Here is a 19238-nt window from a genome sequence, read left to right as displayed (position 1 = left end):
ATTTATCAATAAATACATATTACACACTATAATGAAAACAACAATTCTTGATAATTTAATGGGGGAAATCATAAAAAGGGGAAAATATGTATAGAAACGTTGTTGAGTAAATTGTATTTTTCACCAGCACAGCAACATAGTAGTACAATCGTGGACACTGTAAGTCCTAATTATATTGTTGGATAAATACGTGATAATATGAGAATTTTGTAAGTACATGATCATCCATTTCAGTTCAGCCGTTTAAAACAATTTACCAATTAAAAAAATGTTTATTAATAAACACTTATATATACATTATTATTATTTTTATTATTATATATACATAATTATATACAATTATTAGTATTAGTAAAAGTTTAACCTTAAAAAGCGCAATCAGGTAAAAACTTGAGAAATAAGATGCATGCATAACAAAGAAAAGAATACCGTCCCCTCTAAATAAAACTTGCCTCGTAATTTATATCGAGTTCGGTGCGTAGTACACTGTAAAAGCAATATCTTTGTTATAATTTATTTAAATTGCAGCAACAATTTTAACTTATAAGCTTTTAAGCTCCATACACTCACCTCCGTTGACCTTCACTTAATTTTTATTTTATACCTCTAATTTAATTTTGGGTTTTAATTTAGGTTTTTATAGTTTTTAAAACCAACGTTGCTCTAAGAAAATTAAAATATTTATCGAAGAGGTCTATCGCAAAGTCCTTTCTTCGTTCTTTGCTTTCACGAAGTGCAAAAATATCCGAGAAACTCTCGCAAACAAACGTTTGATTGATAAACAATAATTAATGGTAAAAAATCACCGAACCCTATGAATAACCGGGAAATCCGAAAACAGTTTCTTAACAGTTTCCCAAAATATGTTGTGACATAATAAATCGAAAGTTTAAATTGGGTTGACAAGTCGGATGTCGAATAAATTGTGCAACAAAGCGTACCACGCAAAAGAAAGTGACTCCAATGAGTCAAAAAATTCTTCAACGCGGCTCGAACGATTTTGGATCCGGCCACTATAAGCTCATCGTAAAAGCGCTGCTAATGGCTCACCAACCGCCGAGTGGGGCAAACTTTCACGTCAATATAAAACCAACGGAATAACTTTAAGCGTATTATTTTAGTCTATAGCCTGCTAAAGTCGGTGCGTTTCAAAAAAACAAAAAAAAAAACACGCGTCGTTTGGCATGTAAAATTTTATGGGGTGCATTGTGGAGTGCTAAAGAGGATTGCTAATTATAATCAGTGCGTAGTTCTACGGTGGACGGGACTTCCATTTATCGGATTATTATTAAGTAAGCAAACCGGATAGGAATTCGCGTAATAGTAAGCACAGTTGTCCGAGGAAAAAGAATTAATAAAAAAAAACGCCCAACCGAAGGAAAATTCCAAAAAAAAAACAAAATCACGCACGCACGCCATTGACCTAGTTGCGAGAAAAACAAGAAATTGGGGTTTGAAAAATTTTAAAAATAAAACTGGATTTTTCGTAATCGGCGATCTTATTTAAACGACTTATTTGCTAGATTAACATGGGCCCGTCCAAGAACGTAAATAAAATCGGTGAAAGTTCCGATGGAAGATGAATCTATCTCGCTGTGTATAAGTTGTTATATTGGGCACACAGTAGATTGAAAACAAGGCAGTGTGTCAATTGACTTCCTAGCGTGCGTGCGCACAGGTTCTTATTCCGGTTGTTTATAATCACTCGTTAACTAAAAGCGCTTTACATCGTAGCGTTATTTATCATCTACGCGAATGTTATTAACTTTTTAATTGCCGTGGCCCGATGCGAAGATACGCGGTTAACAAACATTTATCGCTGACGCTTTTTTTTTTCTTGAAAAAAATTCAACGTCCTCATTTCGTTTTGTCATGTTCACTTTAAAAGTATCAATTGTTATTTTTTTTAAAAATTGTATGCCAAAAAAATAGTATGCCACCACGTTTTTTCAAAATTCGATACTGCTGAATATTAACAAAACAACAATAAATAAAAAAAAGTTCTTATTAACGTACAGCGACAAGATACTTCTACAACAATTCTCAATTCAATTTTTATTTGTTTAAGGAAAGCCATAAGATATCAAATTCAACTAAGCAAAAATACTTATAATCTTCAAAAGAAATTTCAACAAAAAACCGCACTTATTTTGATTTGAACGACATTCGCAAACTGTCAGATAAATTAGTTGAAAAAATTAAACACCGAAAATCCACCTCAAAACTTCATAGACAACGTGGTCATGCTAGATTTATAGCAATTTCAATGCTTAACTTTCGAGATACTTTTAAATTAAAATCAATGTTTAAGGAGAATCGTAAGACATGAGACATGAGCAAAACTAATGAAATATAAAAGGAATTTATGATAGGCCAGTAAAACCTTAATGAAATTAATTAATTAACTAACCAAAAAACCAGCAAATGTGATATGCCATTGCTTGTTTCAGAATTATTAAATCGTATTTTTTTATGTGCCAGAAGGACTTATCAACAAAAAAAAGTTCATATAAACATACAGTAACAAACGCTAAGTTTTCAAAATACTTCTAAAACAGTTAGGAATTTTTATTTATTTAAAGAAAGCCGTAATTATATAAGGGCTATTACAAGTGTCATTAGGGTAAACAACTTAAATTGCTTTTAAAAAAAAATTATTCTGATCGATATAAACAAAAGATGTGACTTTGGCAAGTTTTACCAACATTTTCGCAGATAATTAGCTATAATGTGGAATTCTTTTTCAAAAAAAGAACAAATTATAAATTATGGAAGACATTATTTGGTTTTCCAAGTGTTTCCATAGAACTAATCAATTATTAAAAAATCGGTTCCTGCTCTTTGCTAGACATATATTTTTGAATATCGTTATCCAACGAGCACATAATTTTGCGGCCGCCTCATTTCGCATAAAAAAGTATGCAAAACGCTAAACAGACAAGCAGGTGCTTGAAAATTCTAGTCTAACTACTTATAATATTTAAACACAATTTTGAATCTAGGTAATGCTCAATAACATCAGGTAAATGCATGGCTATTTCGAATGTATGTAGGTCTTCGCTGTTTCAATCAAACTTTAACCACAATGGATGCCAGATTGCTATTCAGTTACTTTTTGAACAAACGCGTCTCTTTGTATTTAATTTAATTGGGGGAAATCTAACACAACCTGACCTTGATTTCGTTTATTTTAGTCACCACTTGAGGTGAAAATGCTTAAACATATTTCCCCCATCGGTGGTTACGGGTTAAACAAATTATATATCCGACTGCACCAACTGTAATACCAATGTTCGAAGAATAAATATAAAAAATATATTCGTAACGCTCAGCAGATCCCACTTAATAGAACATGAAACGAAAGCATTAATTAACTAACAGATAACGAATTATTAAAAATTATTTGTAAGATACACGGAGGCAAAATCATATGTTTTCATAATTAACGTTCTCAAAAGTATGTCTGTGGCATACATATTTGCGATCTGTCCAAATTCTTTTCCGTATCCATAGCAATCGAATGACGATTTTAATAAGAGGTTTTTTAAACCGTACAGGCGTAACTAACAAACGAAAATCCCTCGTTTGCGATTTTATGATCCCGCTTGTGACAAACGATTATTGAAAGTTGTGCCAACAATGGAATTGCTCCGTAACGATCCAGTCATTTTTTTATTTGAATGAAGAAACGTTAGAACAATGCAAACGAATTTTAGCTTTCTATCGTACACACCGTAACGAATGTGGTGAAATTAACTAAAATACTTTGAATTTAAGTATTTCTTAAACATTTTTAAAAATTGCAAAATTTCATTTTTTAACTGGCTCTTCAAATTCGAAATAGACATTTACACAGAGAAACAACTATTGTTAAAGAATTAGCTAATTTTAAGAAACAATGGATGGACATTAATACAGTTACTGACGGTTTTATCCAAAATCCTAAATTATTTCCCCAGACAACGTAATCATGCTATATTTTTGGTAATTAGTATGCTTAACCTTTGAAATACTTTTTAAATAATAAACTCTTATTTATGTTTAAGGAGAGTCCTAAGATATCATTTGCAAAACTAAACTTAGGGCATTAAAATAACGAACGTAAATTTGATAATGTTTAATATAAAAGAAAAACTTCTTTAGTCAATTTTTTACGGGACAGTAGGATCTTCGTAAAATCAAGAAAAAAGTTCCTCTAAACATACACAAAAAATGCATAATTTGCGAGTAATGTGCTATTGCTTTTTCCAAAATTTAATGGCCCTAAATATCAAAATTATTAAATCATTATTTTTTATACGGCCGCAGGATTGATAAATAAAAAAAGTTTATATAAACATACAGCAGCAAGTGATTAGAATACTTCTACGAGAATTATCAATTTTTATTTGTTTAAAGAAAGAAATAAGATATCAAATTCAACTAAACAAGAATAATTATAATCTTTAAAAAATATGTCAACAAAAAACCACACATTTTTGTTTAAACGACATTCGAAAAATACCAGATAAATTAGTTAAAGAATTAACTAATTTTAATGATTAATTAATAACCGTTTCATCCAAAATCCACGAAATTATATCCTCGGAACTTCACAGAGAAGATAATCATGTTAGATTTTTCAAAATAATATCAACTCATATTTATGTTTAAGATAGTATTTGCAATACTAATTATGATCTTAGGGCATTAAAATCACGTTAATTTTCTTAGAGAACAAAATTTGATACTGTTTAATATAAAAGGAATATCTTAATAAAATCAACAAAAAAGTTCCTATAAACATACACAAAAAATGCATAATTTTGGAGTAAAATGCAATTGCTTTTTCCAAAATTTGATGCCGCTCGATATCAAAATTATTAAATTTTTTTGAGGCAGCAGGACTTACCATCAAAAAAAGATCATATAAACATACAGCAACAAATGCTTAGTTTTTACGATACAAGAATTATCAATTTTTATTTGTTTAAGGAAAGGCATGAGATAATAATAAGGATAATAATAATAATAATAATAATAATAATAAACCATCAAGGTGGGTGATTAACCGTTTCGGGTGTTGTATGTCCTACCGTTTTCTTGCCGCTCTTTCTCGTTTAAATTTTGAGGGTGATTTACAACCACCTTTCCCCAACCCTTTACAATAACAATAATAATAATAGCATTTATTTAAATCAATACAAATATCCAATTTAACAACTTATTGTAATATAAACGTTAAATAAATATTATCACAAAAAACACTTATATTCAAGTAAAAAACTTGACAGCCATCCTTGAACATTACGCAGGTTAATTTAACTATGTTTTCCATCTATTATATAATATGAAAAAAAAAAGAAAAAAAAGAAACTTTTTAATTTAATTTTATTTTTCAGTTCCAGAGGTAGTGTGTTATAAATTTTTTGAGCAGTATAAAAGTAATTTTTTTGTCCAACAGATAAATGCAATTTCGGTAAAGTTTTCGCCAAGTTTAATATTATTATTTTTATTTAAATGAAAGCCCGTTTCATTCAAAATCGACGAAATTATATCCTCAAAACTTCTAGAATGTAATAATGCTAGATTACCAAGTAAACACTGCTAATCGATAAAGATCGTCACCATATATATTCCGCGCAAAAGCCATCATACGGCTCGTATGTAGATGCATTGCCTCTAAGTCGATCCGACTTTGAAACAGGTTCTTTCCTTTTGTTGTGTCGGAGAAAGTTTGATTAATCCGTTCTGAAATAATTTGAAGCCAGCGAGCGGAACCAGCCGTCATGCTGATACCATAAAAGGATTGAAAAACAGTGGCAATTTCTTTAAGAAACCTTAAATGTGTATGTGCAACCGAAATTGGGTTACCCATCTATCTCATCCAAATTGTAAACGAGAAAAATCTACCGATTGGCAATTTATGCAATGATTTTATTACGCATATATGAGTTATTAACGAATTATACGAAGTAACACTGCGTTCTACCTAGTGACGACAGACAATGAAAAGAGAAACTCCGAAAAATTAATTCCGCTAAGAGAAAATGGGTAACATTGGTATTGCCGTACGGCAGATGTGACTAAAAAGAAAAAGTTGCAGTGATTAATTCTATCAACGACTATCGAGTTCTAATTCATCTTAATATCGCTTCTGTTTTAACGACTCGCATAAGACATCGACCGTGCATAAATATTTTACAGGAACGAGTTTTATTAATGCAGACAGTAACAGTGTTAGATCACATGGAACTTGTTCCACTTTCTAAAACATGAGAATCTCGGTCGCTCATGAAAAATAGATAAAAAAAACGTTTTGATCAACTACCGTATTTGTGCATTTCTCCTTTTATTTTATTTCTACTTACTTAGGTTCACCTATATAGCAGCTTGTCTATTTCGTCGGTAATATTGACAATCACACTCACTAAAAAAGCCCAGAAAAGTTACAATGAAAGTCATGCAGTACATTCTATACATTGGTAGCGGCTTATCGTCAGAAAAATCTTAATTTCTGAAATGCAATTAATTTTAGAAAAATATTAATTGCCTAAAAAGGCTTTCCCACTTTTTCATTGAACTTTTTCTTGGTTCGTTTACGAGAAAAAGTCACACGTCTCTAAACTCCATATGGAAAAACAAAAGCTCCAAAAAATTTAAAAGAATTTTCAAAAAATCCACTGAAATTCCTATGAAATAAAAAAAGAAGCTAATATCGTAAGAAACGCATTATGAATAGTGAAAATACCTGAAAAACTCCACACAGTGTATATCGAACACCTTTTTTTATTTTTAAATATTTTTAATATCTTTTTTTTTAACCCTGTACAATTCTACACGTTGGTATGAATTTCATTATTCCCCTTTTCAATTCAACTTCTTTTAGTATTTCGCCCAGTTTACGAGAAAAAGCTGCAATACAAAAAAAGCTCCATGAATTAAAAAAAAAACAAAAAGTGCACCGGTATTTGAAAATATTAAAAGCACTGTATCCTCACTCTATGTTCATATTTGTTCCTTTTTTCGCATCTTTTTAGACTTTTCTTATTTTGAAATTCCATTGAAATAAAAAAAACTAATATTGTAAAGAAACTGCCTAAAATTCACACGGTGTATATCCGTAGCTGTTTTTGTATAAATTTGTTTTGTATAATTCTGTACTTTTTCTTTTCTTTACCCCAATTACAATTCTATACGTTGCTATGTATCAAATATTCCACATTTTTAATTTCATAAACTCCGTAAGGAAAAATAAAAGCTCCCAGAAATTTACGAAAATTTTCAAAAAATGCACTGGTATCTGAACATGTTAAAAACACTGGATAAACTAAACACCTGTATCTTCGCTCTCCGGTAATATTTAATCCATTTTTCACATCTTATTAAGATGTACCTTTAAATACTAAAATACTACTTTATCTATTAGTTTTGTCTCACGCGACTCAAGGCACTTACTAAAAAATGTATGTTATAGAAAAATTCAATCGATACTGCTTTTATGGTGGAACAAATTCATTTAAAAGGAAAAATACAATGTTCAGATGACACGCAATTAAAAGAAATCGTGCCGATATTAAACGGCTCGGTCCGCATGGGGGCCAGGCGGGAAAAAAAATAAATATCTGCAAAGCAAATTGCTCGTTTAAATTGTCCATTAAAAGAAAATCGCCGGCACACGTACCCAAATAGAAATCGTTCGTCGTCAACGGTATTTAATCCCATTTAATTTCACTGCATAATTTTATACAGCGGGAAAAACGTATTCCACGTGATACACTTATATTCTCTACGAGAGTGTCCAAAACAATTACATATTAGAAAGCTGCTTAAGAAACGGAATATTTATGATATCCGACTTGACTTTCATATTTCGGAACAGATTTGTGCTCCTACGGATTCGTTAATGCCGAATATATTAACAATTATTGACATGGAAACATAAATTTCGGCGGAAATATTCAATTCAAAGGGCTCGTTATACCGAATACGCGTTACTACATCTTTGGTAACGGCGAGCTAATAAAAAAAAATCAAAAAGAAAACGAATACCCTCTAAAAAATCAATATTTGCTGCAATGCGAACGGTCAACTGTGTTTACAGAGTGTGTTAGTAGGCCAAAGTGTTCGTACGCAAGGAAGTGAGAAGACTTGCTTCTACTACACAACGACCATGGCCATTCACTGTCAAGGTGCTTTCATTCTTTCCGTTACAGACTGGCGCTGGCCCAACAAACATCATGTCAAGGTCGCCGACACTGCACGTTTTTGGAATCTTAGCGGGGTTCTTCTTTGGGGTAAGAATTGCCTATTCCTAATCAATTATTAAAGTTAACCGTTAGCGTCCATCCAGTCCACACTTGTTAATAACTTTGTTATTTAGATGTTTGCCGTTTCAATTTAAGTTCACGTTTATGCAACTGTAATTATGTAAAAATTAAACTTTGTTTATACGTAGATAAACAATGCTGGTAGCAGATTACGTATTGGAAAGTTTTACCACGTAAATGGGTCGGGAGGTTTTAAAAAGCCGTTTAATATTAATGTAATTCTTTTCAATCTTCTCAAAACGTTAATTTTTTCATTTCACATCCGATACGGGAAATATACAGGGTTAGTAAAAAGTAACGAAAAGCTTAAATATCTCCAAATGTTGTCAAATTTACCACTTTTTCAGCGGATCGCTTAAATATCTCCAAAACTGCCAAAACTGGACGGATAAAATTCAATACCACAATGACATTTCCAGGTTTTGAGTTTTTTGAACATAGAAAACTTTAAAAGTGTATCAGTGAAAGGCCACCAGAATTGGTATTGAATTTTATGGTCCCAGACCTCTTTGGATTTCAAATTTCGCATAATGTTTTTCATTTTTTTCTAAAATTAACGTTAAATAACTTGTTTGTTGTTACGAACGTGCGGTGAAAAAGGGCGATAAACAAGAACACAAAGAACAAAAAAATGTCGTCAAATTGATATTGATACGGTTGTCCTCGTCAGATAATTGATTTTAATTTTTCAACACTTCTATACGAATTATTTACCGATTTAGAAATAGTTTTGAGATCACCAATTTTTTAAAAAACAACATAAATTATTGATTGCAACTTAAATAATTTTAAAAACAACAATACAATTTGTTTCTAAAATTAATCTTATAACTTGTTTGTTGTTGCGAACGTTTGGAGAAAAGATTGATAAACAAGAACATAAAGAATAAAAAAAATGTCGTTGTTACAATTTTCTTCGTCGAATAATTGGAGGGACCATAAATTTGGCAATTATTTGAATTATTCAAAACTTGTATTCAAATTATTTAGCTATTTAAAAATAATTTTGACTGAACTAAAATTTAAAAAAAAACATAACATAAATTATTGTCCTAAATAAAAATTGATTGCAACTTAAAAAAATTGAAAAACAACAATACAATATAACTGCGTAAAAATTCAATTAAATCATTTAGTTCTAAAATTAATCCTATCTTGAAAAAAAGACTGATAAACAACAACACAAAGATGAAAATGTCGTATACTAAAAATATACAGGAACTTATGAAGCAACTATGAGATTTAAACCATCGTTTTTAACCAATAAGCTTGTGGCATTCCGCAACCAACATGGCCGCTGACAGATCGTTGGTATTCTTGCAAAATATGTCTAGATTTCGATAATATGTTCTAGGAAAGCGACTTAAGTTTAGAAAGAAAATGCCGTAGCAGTAAAAAAATATATTCACACGGAGAAGACTCTGTTCCTCTGCAATTGCAAAAATGAATGTACATTTTAAGTCATTAATGGTGGGTTGAAAACCATCATTTATGAGCTAAAGCTACGCTAAGTCCATTTTTCTTTGCTAATACTTTCGTAAAGCGTAAGAATCTATAACCTTTTTTTTTTCAGCAAATTAACTGCGACGTGCCTCTGTTGGATTCAGCATCCCTTCCTCTAGAGCATCGTGCAGTGTATGGTCCTCCGTTATCGGGTCCCGGATACGCACCGCAATCTTTAGCGACTTTGGATAACGGACAAGGCCTCGGTGGATCAGGAGAAGATCCTTGGCCTTTGGCGACTCCTGACATGCCGCAAATCAAACACTTACAGGTGCAATGCGAAAAAACCCACATGCGAGTTAACATAGAGTTCGATCGGCCTTTCTACGGCATGATATTTTCCAAAGGATTCTACAGCGATTCCCATTGCGTCCATTTAAAACCCGGCACCGGTCATTTGAGCGCCACGTTCGAAATTTTCCTGAACAGTTGCGGGATGTCATCATCGGCTAACCATAACGCTGCTAGCTATGGTGGAACGACGCCCAGCGGTAGCTACGTGGAGAATACCATTATTATTCAATACGACCCTTACGTCCAAGAAGTATGGGATCAAGCAAGGAAGCTGAGGTGCACTTGGTACGACTTCTACGAGAAAGCCGTGACGTTCAGGCCGTTCCAAGTTGACATGTTGCACGCGGTAACCGCGAACTTCCTCGGGGATAACCTTCAATGCTGGATGCAAATCCAAGTGGGCAAAGGACCTTGGGCTTCGGAAGTATCCGGCATTGTGAAAATCGGACAAACCATGACGATGGTGTTGGCGATTAAAGACGACGAAAATAAATTCGACATGTTGGTGCGCAATTGCGTCGCGCACGATGGAAAACGAGCTCCGATTCAATTGGTCGACCAATACGGTTGCGTAGTGCGCCCGAAAATAATGAGTAAGTTCCAGAAAATTAAAAACTTCGGACCTTCCGCTTCGGTCGTTTCCTTCGCTTATTTCCAAGCGTTCAAATTCCCCGACTCGATGAACGTGCACTTCCAATGCGTCATCCAAGTCTGCAGGTATAATTGCCCGGAGCCCAAGTGTGGCGGCCACGGACTTGGGATATCCAGCGAATATGGTACTCCAGCTCTAGGTGGTAACGCTTTAGGCAACGGAGACTTCGGAGGAAATTTAAACGCCGAATACGGACCGCCGCCTAGCGGCGACTACGGCCTTCCTCTAGCTTATCCAGATCCTAGACATCCCTCGGGTCCCACTGGCGCTTACTCCGAGCAAAACGCCGAAATCGTGCCGGCTCCTCAGACTCAAACGTCGTCGACGTCGAATCCACCTAATCTATCGTCTCCAGCGCCTCAAGCGAGTGCTCAAACCGGCAATGATATCCACTTGCCTCCTCCACCGCCACCTGGTCATCATGGTTTGTACAACACCGTTAACAGAAAGAGCGGAGTCAACGAGGAGTTCGAAGGGAACTTAGCGACGCTCGGAGGAAGACCGAGGTCAGTGGAAAATCTCCCTGCGGAACTGCAAGGGGTGAGACGAAAACGTGCGGCGTACGTATACAAAAGAGATGCTCAAGAGATGACGGACGTCAATACTAGTCGAACCATTCAAGTGGTAGCTCCCGGTGATGTTAATTTCGCTTTGAACGCTGCCCAGAATAACGAAACTGTGGTCATTCAATCGACTTCGTCGGATTCCGAAACAATCTGCATGTCAGTTCCGAGTTTCGTCGCTGGATTAGTAATGCTATTGCTCGTATTAATAGTAGCTAGTTTAGTAGCCGCGTTCCTATTTGTCAGGGTGCGTGCTATAGATAGAAAAGGACTCGCTACCGCGTTCGTAGGTGCTAGAAGGTATGACAATTCGGAATTCGTGAAAGTTGCGAACTAATATCGGTCGTTAGTTGGATGTTCCAAAGAAAATGCGGATTGAAACGTGATTCTGTGAGTGTGATCCGATCGCCGCCGCTAATACCGGCAAATTTTCTATTCGCAAATCCGTGCTCTACAGCTTTTATTTATTTTTTCTATTTATTTTCTTTTTATTTATTAAAGCGATGTTTCCTTTGGCATCGATTAACTATTTATTATTTAACTCGAAAATAACGGTTTGCAATCTGTTGTCCTGGCGCATATCCTAGTCTCCTTTAGATTGTAGACGCGACATAAAAATGCGTTCGTCAATCACAAGAGTCAAATAACCTCGAAACGTTAAGGGGATTATCGCAACACCCCATTAATTTGTAACGAAATCTTATTCGAAGCTGTAAACGATCTCCCTGCAAAATTGTTTTTAATATACAGTATTATTATTATTTATATATTTATTTATTTATTGTACAGCCAAACATGTTTATAATCGCCGTTCTTGGTAAAATTCTCCCCTACAATACCAAAATAACGTTGACTCCGACCAAATAACACTTTTTCGATAATACACCTGTTTAATATATGATTTTGTAGTTTGAATTTTAGGCTATAAATTTTAAATGATTCTAAATGCAGGGAAAAAAACTAGGATATCCTAAAAAAACTATTATTTTAAAGGACGTTGGATGAATAACCCCTATAAATACATATTTCCAAAATGCAAATGAAAAATAAAATACTTACAAATAGTAGAAATTGGTCGTGCTATCATTTGCACTTAACTTGGAAGTACATTGAGCCTTCCAAATTGTAAACAGTTCAAGCTATCGTGAATTTTGAAATGTTTCAAATATTTAAAATTGAGGAAAATTAGAGCGTTCTGAAACACCCGGTACAATTCTACATGTGATATAAATTACTCGCAGAGCTGATCTTGAGATGAAATGCAACATGCAAAACAAATTGCGAGAAACTACGGGACTCAAATTATATGGGCTAAAATGTGTTCTTCGAATAACTAATAACACTAGTAGAGTATTAAAAAAAAAGGAAAAGCAACAAGAACAATAGCCTCTTTGTCTATTAGTTCAAAACCCCAAAAAACATTCTACTCCATTACTACCAAAACTAACCAGCTAAGCTCTTCACAGCACTAAATAATTGTATCCTCCTCTAAAAATAAGCAGTTAGTTCTAAATTTTAAACCCATATTCCAGTTTGGTAAATACCTTCTGAAAGTGTAAAACTGCATCACGTGAGTTGTAAAAATTGTGTTTATAATTCTTAATTTAGTACACGCAAATTTTGCTGGTGTGTGAGCGCAGTTTATAAACAAAAAATAGTATATTACGCAACACGTTTGATGAACCCCATTTTACTCACGTGATAACGTCTTAAAGTGACACTTTTCTCAAGTCTCATGTGCGAATATTTGGGTATTCTAGATTAAGGAGTAGAAAAACATGTTTTGCAAATCACTCACACAAATCAATATCAAATAATTGTTGCAAATGTTGGCAACATTGAGGTGTGGCTACGAACTATTTTTCTATGACCATAGCCACCTAGTTGAGCTGGATAAGATTATAAAAAATTTGCCGTTATTTCAATAACCCCCTGTATATGTAAACTTTTGGTTAAAAACTCAACCAATGAAGCCATAGCCATATATAGGAGAGCGAAGATGCTGTAATAGTTAGTTATGTATCCATGATGAAAATCACACTCTAAATACATATATTACCTATTACTGCCACACATAAAATATATTAATATAACTTATAACACTATAGACGTCAGATAACATAATTTAATGATTTGCTAATTCATTAAACAATCTGGTTACGCGAGTCAAATTTAAATTTGAGTTGAGTTTAAAAATTAAAAACTTTTTGAGCAAAAAAATTGTAACAAAAGTTGTCCGTGTAAAATCCGCTTAGCTGTTTCAAAAGGCTCTATAATAACTAAAAGGCAATTAAACCTTTCAGAAATTTTTAACAGCTACTTCCGATATCTTGGTTAATAAGTCGATATCAAAAGTTGTCCGTGTAAAATCCGCTTAGCTGTTGCAAAACGCTCTAGAACGATTAGCAATATAAAGTTCAGAAGTTATTAACATCAAGTTCAAATATTATCTTTTTTAATAAAAAATAACAGACAGTTTTAAATAATTTGTACAATCATCAAACATTTTGGTTACACGAGTCAAATTTAAATTTGAGTTGAGTTTAAAATTAACAACTTTTTGAGCAACAACTCGTATTGTTGTTCAATGTAAATTCCGCATAGCTGTTACAAAACGCATCTATGGCGACTAAAGAGCGATTACACTTTTCAGAAATCATTATTTTCTTTTCTTAATAATTAAACAATAAAACGTTTAAATGCTTATTCTTGCTTTTTTCTCAACTACTTGACCAAACCAAGCCAAAGAGAATGAAAAACATGTGTGGTACAATTAATTTATTTGAAAAAAAGAATCACATTTAATTTTCAACCCCACCGTTTTTAGCCATGTGAACTGCGAACTTGTCTTTTGTAATAATATCAACTTAAATAACAACCTAAATTCTCTTTTAATACACTTTGATATAAAAACTTCACAATAGTTCGGAGAAATAGAAACAAATTTAAGGCGCACAACTGCATACAAAAATAAATCGGGGAATTCTATTGTGAAGTACAAATATTTCACTCACGTGGCGCACACCGTTTAAAACTCCTAAAAAACACTTTGCTCGTTATAAATATTACGTACAAGTTAAAGTTCAGTCTTATCGGATTTCTTGGGATTGCCCTTCCTATCGTAACCTTTCAATTCGTCCGTTGCCTCCTTAGCTATATATTTGATAAAATCATCCACCTCGCGGCCACCCTGGAATGATAAACGATAATGATGTACAGAGTTCTTGAAATCATCCAAAATTAGATCACAAAAGCTATTTAAAAGAATTTAGACACAAACTGGAATACTGAGGAGCACCAAATTTATATTCCATTCATAACATAACCAAAATTTGAGAGCGAGTTTAGTTGAAACATAGAGGTTGAAGTTGCCACATGGCGAGACTGAAGATAAAACTATAAAACCGTGGTTAATTAATAATGAATTATGGGATAGTGAATGGGAATATTTTTAAAAAAAACTAGAAGTGTCACAGAAATGGTTACTAAAAGTATTACTATTCAAATATAAAGATATCCTACAGAGTATTCATAGATTAAGACTTAATAATAATGGATCAGTTAAATACTAAACCTGTTATAAGGTTTATTCTAACATCTGATTATTGAAATTATTGAAATATGAACTTATGGACTTCACACCCAAAATATATGAAATAAAAATGGTGTTTTTGAGAGTCCTGGGCTCAAAATAGGACCGAAGATTTATAATAGTTTAACAACTTCAAATCCATCTAACTCCTACTACAAATGCACAAATGGAATTAAAAAAAATGGCTGAAAACTAGTGATTACAGAGTAGTAAGCTCTCTTGTAGTGATAAGATACCTAGTTATTGCATTTATTGTTAATATTAAAATAAACTTGAAGAAATTATTGTGCACATATAGGCTAGGCTATGAAGGGGCAACTAAGAAATATTAATTTGTTTTTGGGTATTCTTCATAATAATAATAAATGATCTTTATTAATAAAAATAAATAAATAAAAAGTATAATCGAGAATGAAATAATTATAATTAGAAATTCAAAATATAGATATCAGTTAGTTACCTAAACCTACTAACCAATTTCTTTATTTCTTGAAAAAGGGAAAAATATTAAATTTTATTGACAATAAAAATAAGCCCATAACTGATAAAAATTATAAAATCAAATTAAAAATTATATGGAAGTAACTAATTTTTAATAAATAAGTAAAATGACTATAGCTACCTCATATTTGACGGGACTATCTTTGGATCCCTTGGGGGCCCAGTAAATGGTTGGGAAGCCGTGAACTTCGAACGGTGAGGAAACGTCATTCGCTGTGGCGTCCATCTTGGCGATCACCACGTTTTCTTCTTTGAGCTAAATTTTCATAGTTACAACAATTAATATTCGTTTATATCGAGACCGAAACTGACCTTTTCCGCGAGCTCGTCATAAGCGGGGGCCAATTTTTTGCAATGTCCGCACCAGGGGGCGTAAAATTCGATAAGGGTGTCCTTGTCGTTATTCACCACGAGTTCGTCGAAGTTTTTGGCGACCGCCACTTTAACGGGGGCGTCGTTACTCTCCGGGATCGGTTCCGATTTGATGTAGGGTTCCAACTTGCCGCCCAGCAAATCTTTGACGAACTTTTCCAAATTTTCGACCCTAAATTTAATCAATTTATTATGTAAGTCGTTCTTTTCTCGTCGTTAATTCACTCACGAGAATTCGTCCTTGAGGACGAACTTTCTTTCCTTGGCATCCCTACCAGCGACTTGGGGTTTGTCGCCCTTGACGAAATCTATACCAAATTCGTTTAGTTCGTGAGTAAAGTCGTCCTTCGGACTGATGGCGAACGTTACTTTGCCATTAAATTGTTTTGCGACCTAAGAAAAATCGCATATATAATTTGCGAAAAAAAAAAAGATAAATTTAAACGATATGATGCAACAATTCTACATTAAGCAAAAAACACCATGAAATATAAAACAAACATTTTAATAATTACGATAATGATGTCAGGGTTGTTTCAGTTTTTGTGTGGTTTTAATTATCGGAGACTACTTGTTGATGAAAATCGTAACATACCTTACAAATATTAGGCCCAGTAAGTTTTCGGAAAATTAATTAGCAAAACTGATTATTTCAAGTGTTCACACAATCAGAGGGAAATGTGTAAAAGATTATAGGTTATATATACATTGATAATAAAGAATCAATGAGTTCATTAAATAGTCTCTAATAATTAGAAAAACTATATAGCACATCAATGTTGACATTTACTAATGAAAAATACAAATTGGCGAAAGCTTCTGTGAATGAAAACAAGTAAGACAAAGACCCTATTAAGAAACATACACCCTGAAATATAAAAAAATTGTTTAAATGCAGCATATATAAAAAAACAAATCAAAATAATGAGTTATCTTGTTCCACTGTAACATTAAGAACACCAAAGGAATACAGTACTAAAAATTAAATTAAACCGATATATTCTCATTTTTTGTTCAAAATTATACGTTGATATAGAGGAAACTCACTTAAGAGAAAAAATAAAATTAGTAATAAAAAAAGTAAGCATTACGAAATGTGGGTAAGAAGAATTCATATGCCGTTATACCTTAAGCACTCTGTTGCGCCAGTAGTTGGTGCCCTTTGGATTTTTCACGTAGTCTACGTCATAGTAGGCAACAACCAAGGGACTTTTAAACTCCCTTTGATTTCCAGAGACCCGGACCCCGACTAAGCCATAGCTAAAAACAGAGAAATTAGAAAACGACGGGATCAAGGTAAATAGCAGAAACTTACAAATTTTTGCTAATAAAATCATTCAAATCACTTGACTCTGCTTTTCCTTTATACGCAACACTGTCATCCTCAAATTTATTTTTCAAATGGCTCGGACGGAATAGGACAACGCCATCTCTGAAAAGGATACCAAGTGTAGTTACCATATCGATAATATTGTCAATAATTCTTACTTGACACCATATTTTTCAACAAGTTCTTTGTACGATGTATGTGCGAACTTTACTTTTTCTCTCAATTTATCAGCAACTTTTAAAAATACACCTTTGAGGTCTGTTTCCTTTTCAAAGAATCCCACCACAACGGGTTCCTTTTCCTTCGCTAGCAATTGGTCTAAGTCGCTCACACTTGATAGTTCTTTGGAGCTTGGACCGACTTGTGCTTTCATATACTTGACAATACCTTCAATCATTCAACGAAATTAGAATTTCAAGAGTTTTATATAAGAAATAAACAGTGACACATATTTTCAAAACCGCTTGAGACATTGCAAATATGTGTTATTTCATTAAATTCAATAAATATGCACATATTTCAAAATATGACTTATTTTAAATTGAAGGTTTACAAATTACGTAACAAAGTCGGAATTCCGACATTATTTACGCAATTCTGTAACAAAACTCAGAATTTCGCCTTATTTTAAAAAATGCATTTTCAAATTGAGGGCACTACACATTCTTAAATTAATGTAATTAACTCCTCAAAAAAAGTTTCGCCTTTATTGAAAAACAAGAGAGTTGCGCAATACATTCACAGTGGATTCAATTAAAATACAAGGAATGGCAAAATAAGTAAATAAAATGCAAAAAACTGCGCGTTTTGCGGTATAAAATAAGAGATCAATTAATCAATCAAAATAAAGCTATTGTTGCTATTTTATTTTAGGGAATTCTTCTAAAAAAATCGGACTTCGGAGTTGTTTTGAATAATTCATTAAAAATTCAAAAATAATGTTGCAATTCCAACTAATTAATAAAATTCTAACCTGTGGCATTTTTACACTTTCTTATTGTTGACAAAAAATCTGTTGGTAATGCAGAACTTTATACTTGTAGGGCTGACCATTAATTAACATGGTTTTATATATTGATTCCACCTTGGTAAGTATTAATGTTGATAAGAATGATCCCTATCAGCTCTATGAAGTGTTTACTGGATATACTGATCTCTAGCCTGAGATAGAAAAAGTTAACAATCCACCAAATTATTACCATTTGCATCCCTAGGTCCATTGTATTCTTGCGAGAACTCTCCATTCCGGAAGATTTTCAATGTTGGGTACCCACTGACACTGTTCTTGGTGCAAGTGTCTTTTCCAGCCTCAGTGCAATCAATTTTCACGAGTGCTACAGGAGGGTCGTTTCGTATAAGTTCCTCAGCCGCCTTTGCGTATTCCGGTTTTAGTCTTTTGCAATGTCCACACCTTTATAAAAAAAATCAAGCTACTCTGAACTACATTGAAGGTTATAAATAGGTGCCGGTAAAATAATAACTTAGCAATAAAAATCACAAAATACATTGAAATATTTTGTTTTCAAATGTCCCATTTTTACGATATGACTATAAAAATAACGATTATATTTACCATGGTGCGTAAAACATGACCAGGGCAGTTTCATGTTCGGCTAGTCTTGAATCGAAATCATCGTCGGAAAATTCTAGAACATCTTCCTCCTTTGCAATACACGAAGCACATATTAACGCAATAACGAAGAATTTTAACAACATTTTGGGTACTTTCTATTACTTCAGCTATGTTATTTCGCGGTCAACGCAACTCAAAGACACAAGTCCCAGAGCTATTTAACGTGGCTGGAAGTATTTTGTTTTATATCAACTTGTCATGCGTCACGATTCGCGTTGTCGTTCCGCTATTGGCCAAATGTCTTATAACTTTTAACAAATTGTTAAATTTTCATTGGTCAAGCCACGAGCGGGCTAAATTTAAAAACAACTTTCCTGGTTTTATTTATTAAAACACTTCAAGATTGATTTTGATAAAGGTATTTAATACACGGGAAATGATATAATCACACCCACAGGGAGACACTGTAACACAATTTTTATATAATGAATAAAGAATATTGCAAATTTATAAACAAAAATATAAATAAACATAGACTGCAAAATAATT

The 19238-nt window shown here is 33.2% G+C and overlaps 2 protein-coding genes across 2 annotated transcripts; one reads left to right on the top strand and one right to left on the bottom strand.

Moving 5' to 3' along the window:
- The first annotated feature begins 1133 nt into the window (after positions 1-1133).
- On the top strand, positions 1134-13948 carry LOC132708708 (cuticlin-4). Its single transcript, XM_060681234.1, has 3 exons — positions 1134-1292; positions 8196-8276; positions 9883-13948. The coding sequence occupies exons 2-3, from the start codon at positions 8220-8222 to the stop codon at positions 11656-11658; spliced, it is 1833 nt and encodes a 610-aa protein (XP_060537217.1). The 5' UTR covers positions 1134-1292; positions 8196-8219; the 3' UTR covers positions 11659-13948.
- Positions 13949-14086: 138 nt separating this feature from the next.
- LOC132708709 (protein disulfide-isomerase A3) lies at positions 14087-18938 on the bottom strand. Its single transcript, XM_060681235.1, has 9 exons — positions 18690-18938; positions 18316-18527; positions 17275-17503; positions 17102-17218; positions 16914-17046; positions 16016-16179; positions 15727-15958; positions 15536-15670; positions 14087-14511 (listed from the first exon to the last, which is right to left on the bottom strand). Exons 1-9 carry the CDS (start codon positions 18830-18832, stop codon positions 14398-14400), a joined length of 1479 nt encoding a protein of 492 aa, XP_060537218.1. The 5' UTR covers positions 18833-18938; the 3' UTR covers positions 14087-14397.
- Between the last annotated feature and the right edge of the window lie 300 nt (positions 18939-19238).

This window comes from Cylas formicarius, unplaced genomic scaffold (genome assembly GCF_029955315.1).
Source record: "Cylas formicarius isolate icCylForm1 unplaced genomic scaffold, icCylForm1.1 PGA_scaffold_12__32_contigs__length_19106922, whole genome shotgun sequence".
In the NCBI taxonomy this organism is placed as follows: Eukaryota; Metazoa; Arthropoda; class Insecta; order Coleoptera; family Brentidae; genus Cylas; species Cylas formicarius.
The sequence above is the reverse complement of the archived record's forward strand: the minus strand, read 5'-3'. Positions and strand labels throughout refer to the sequence as shown.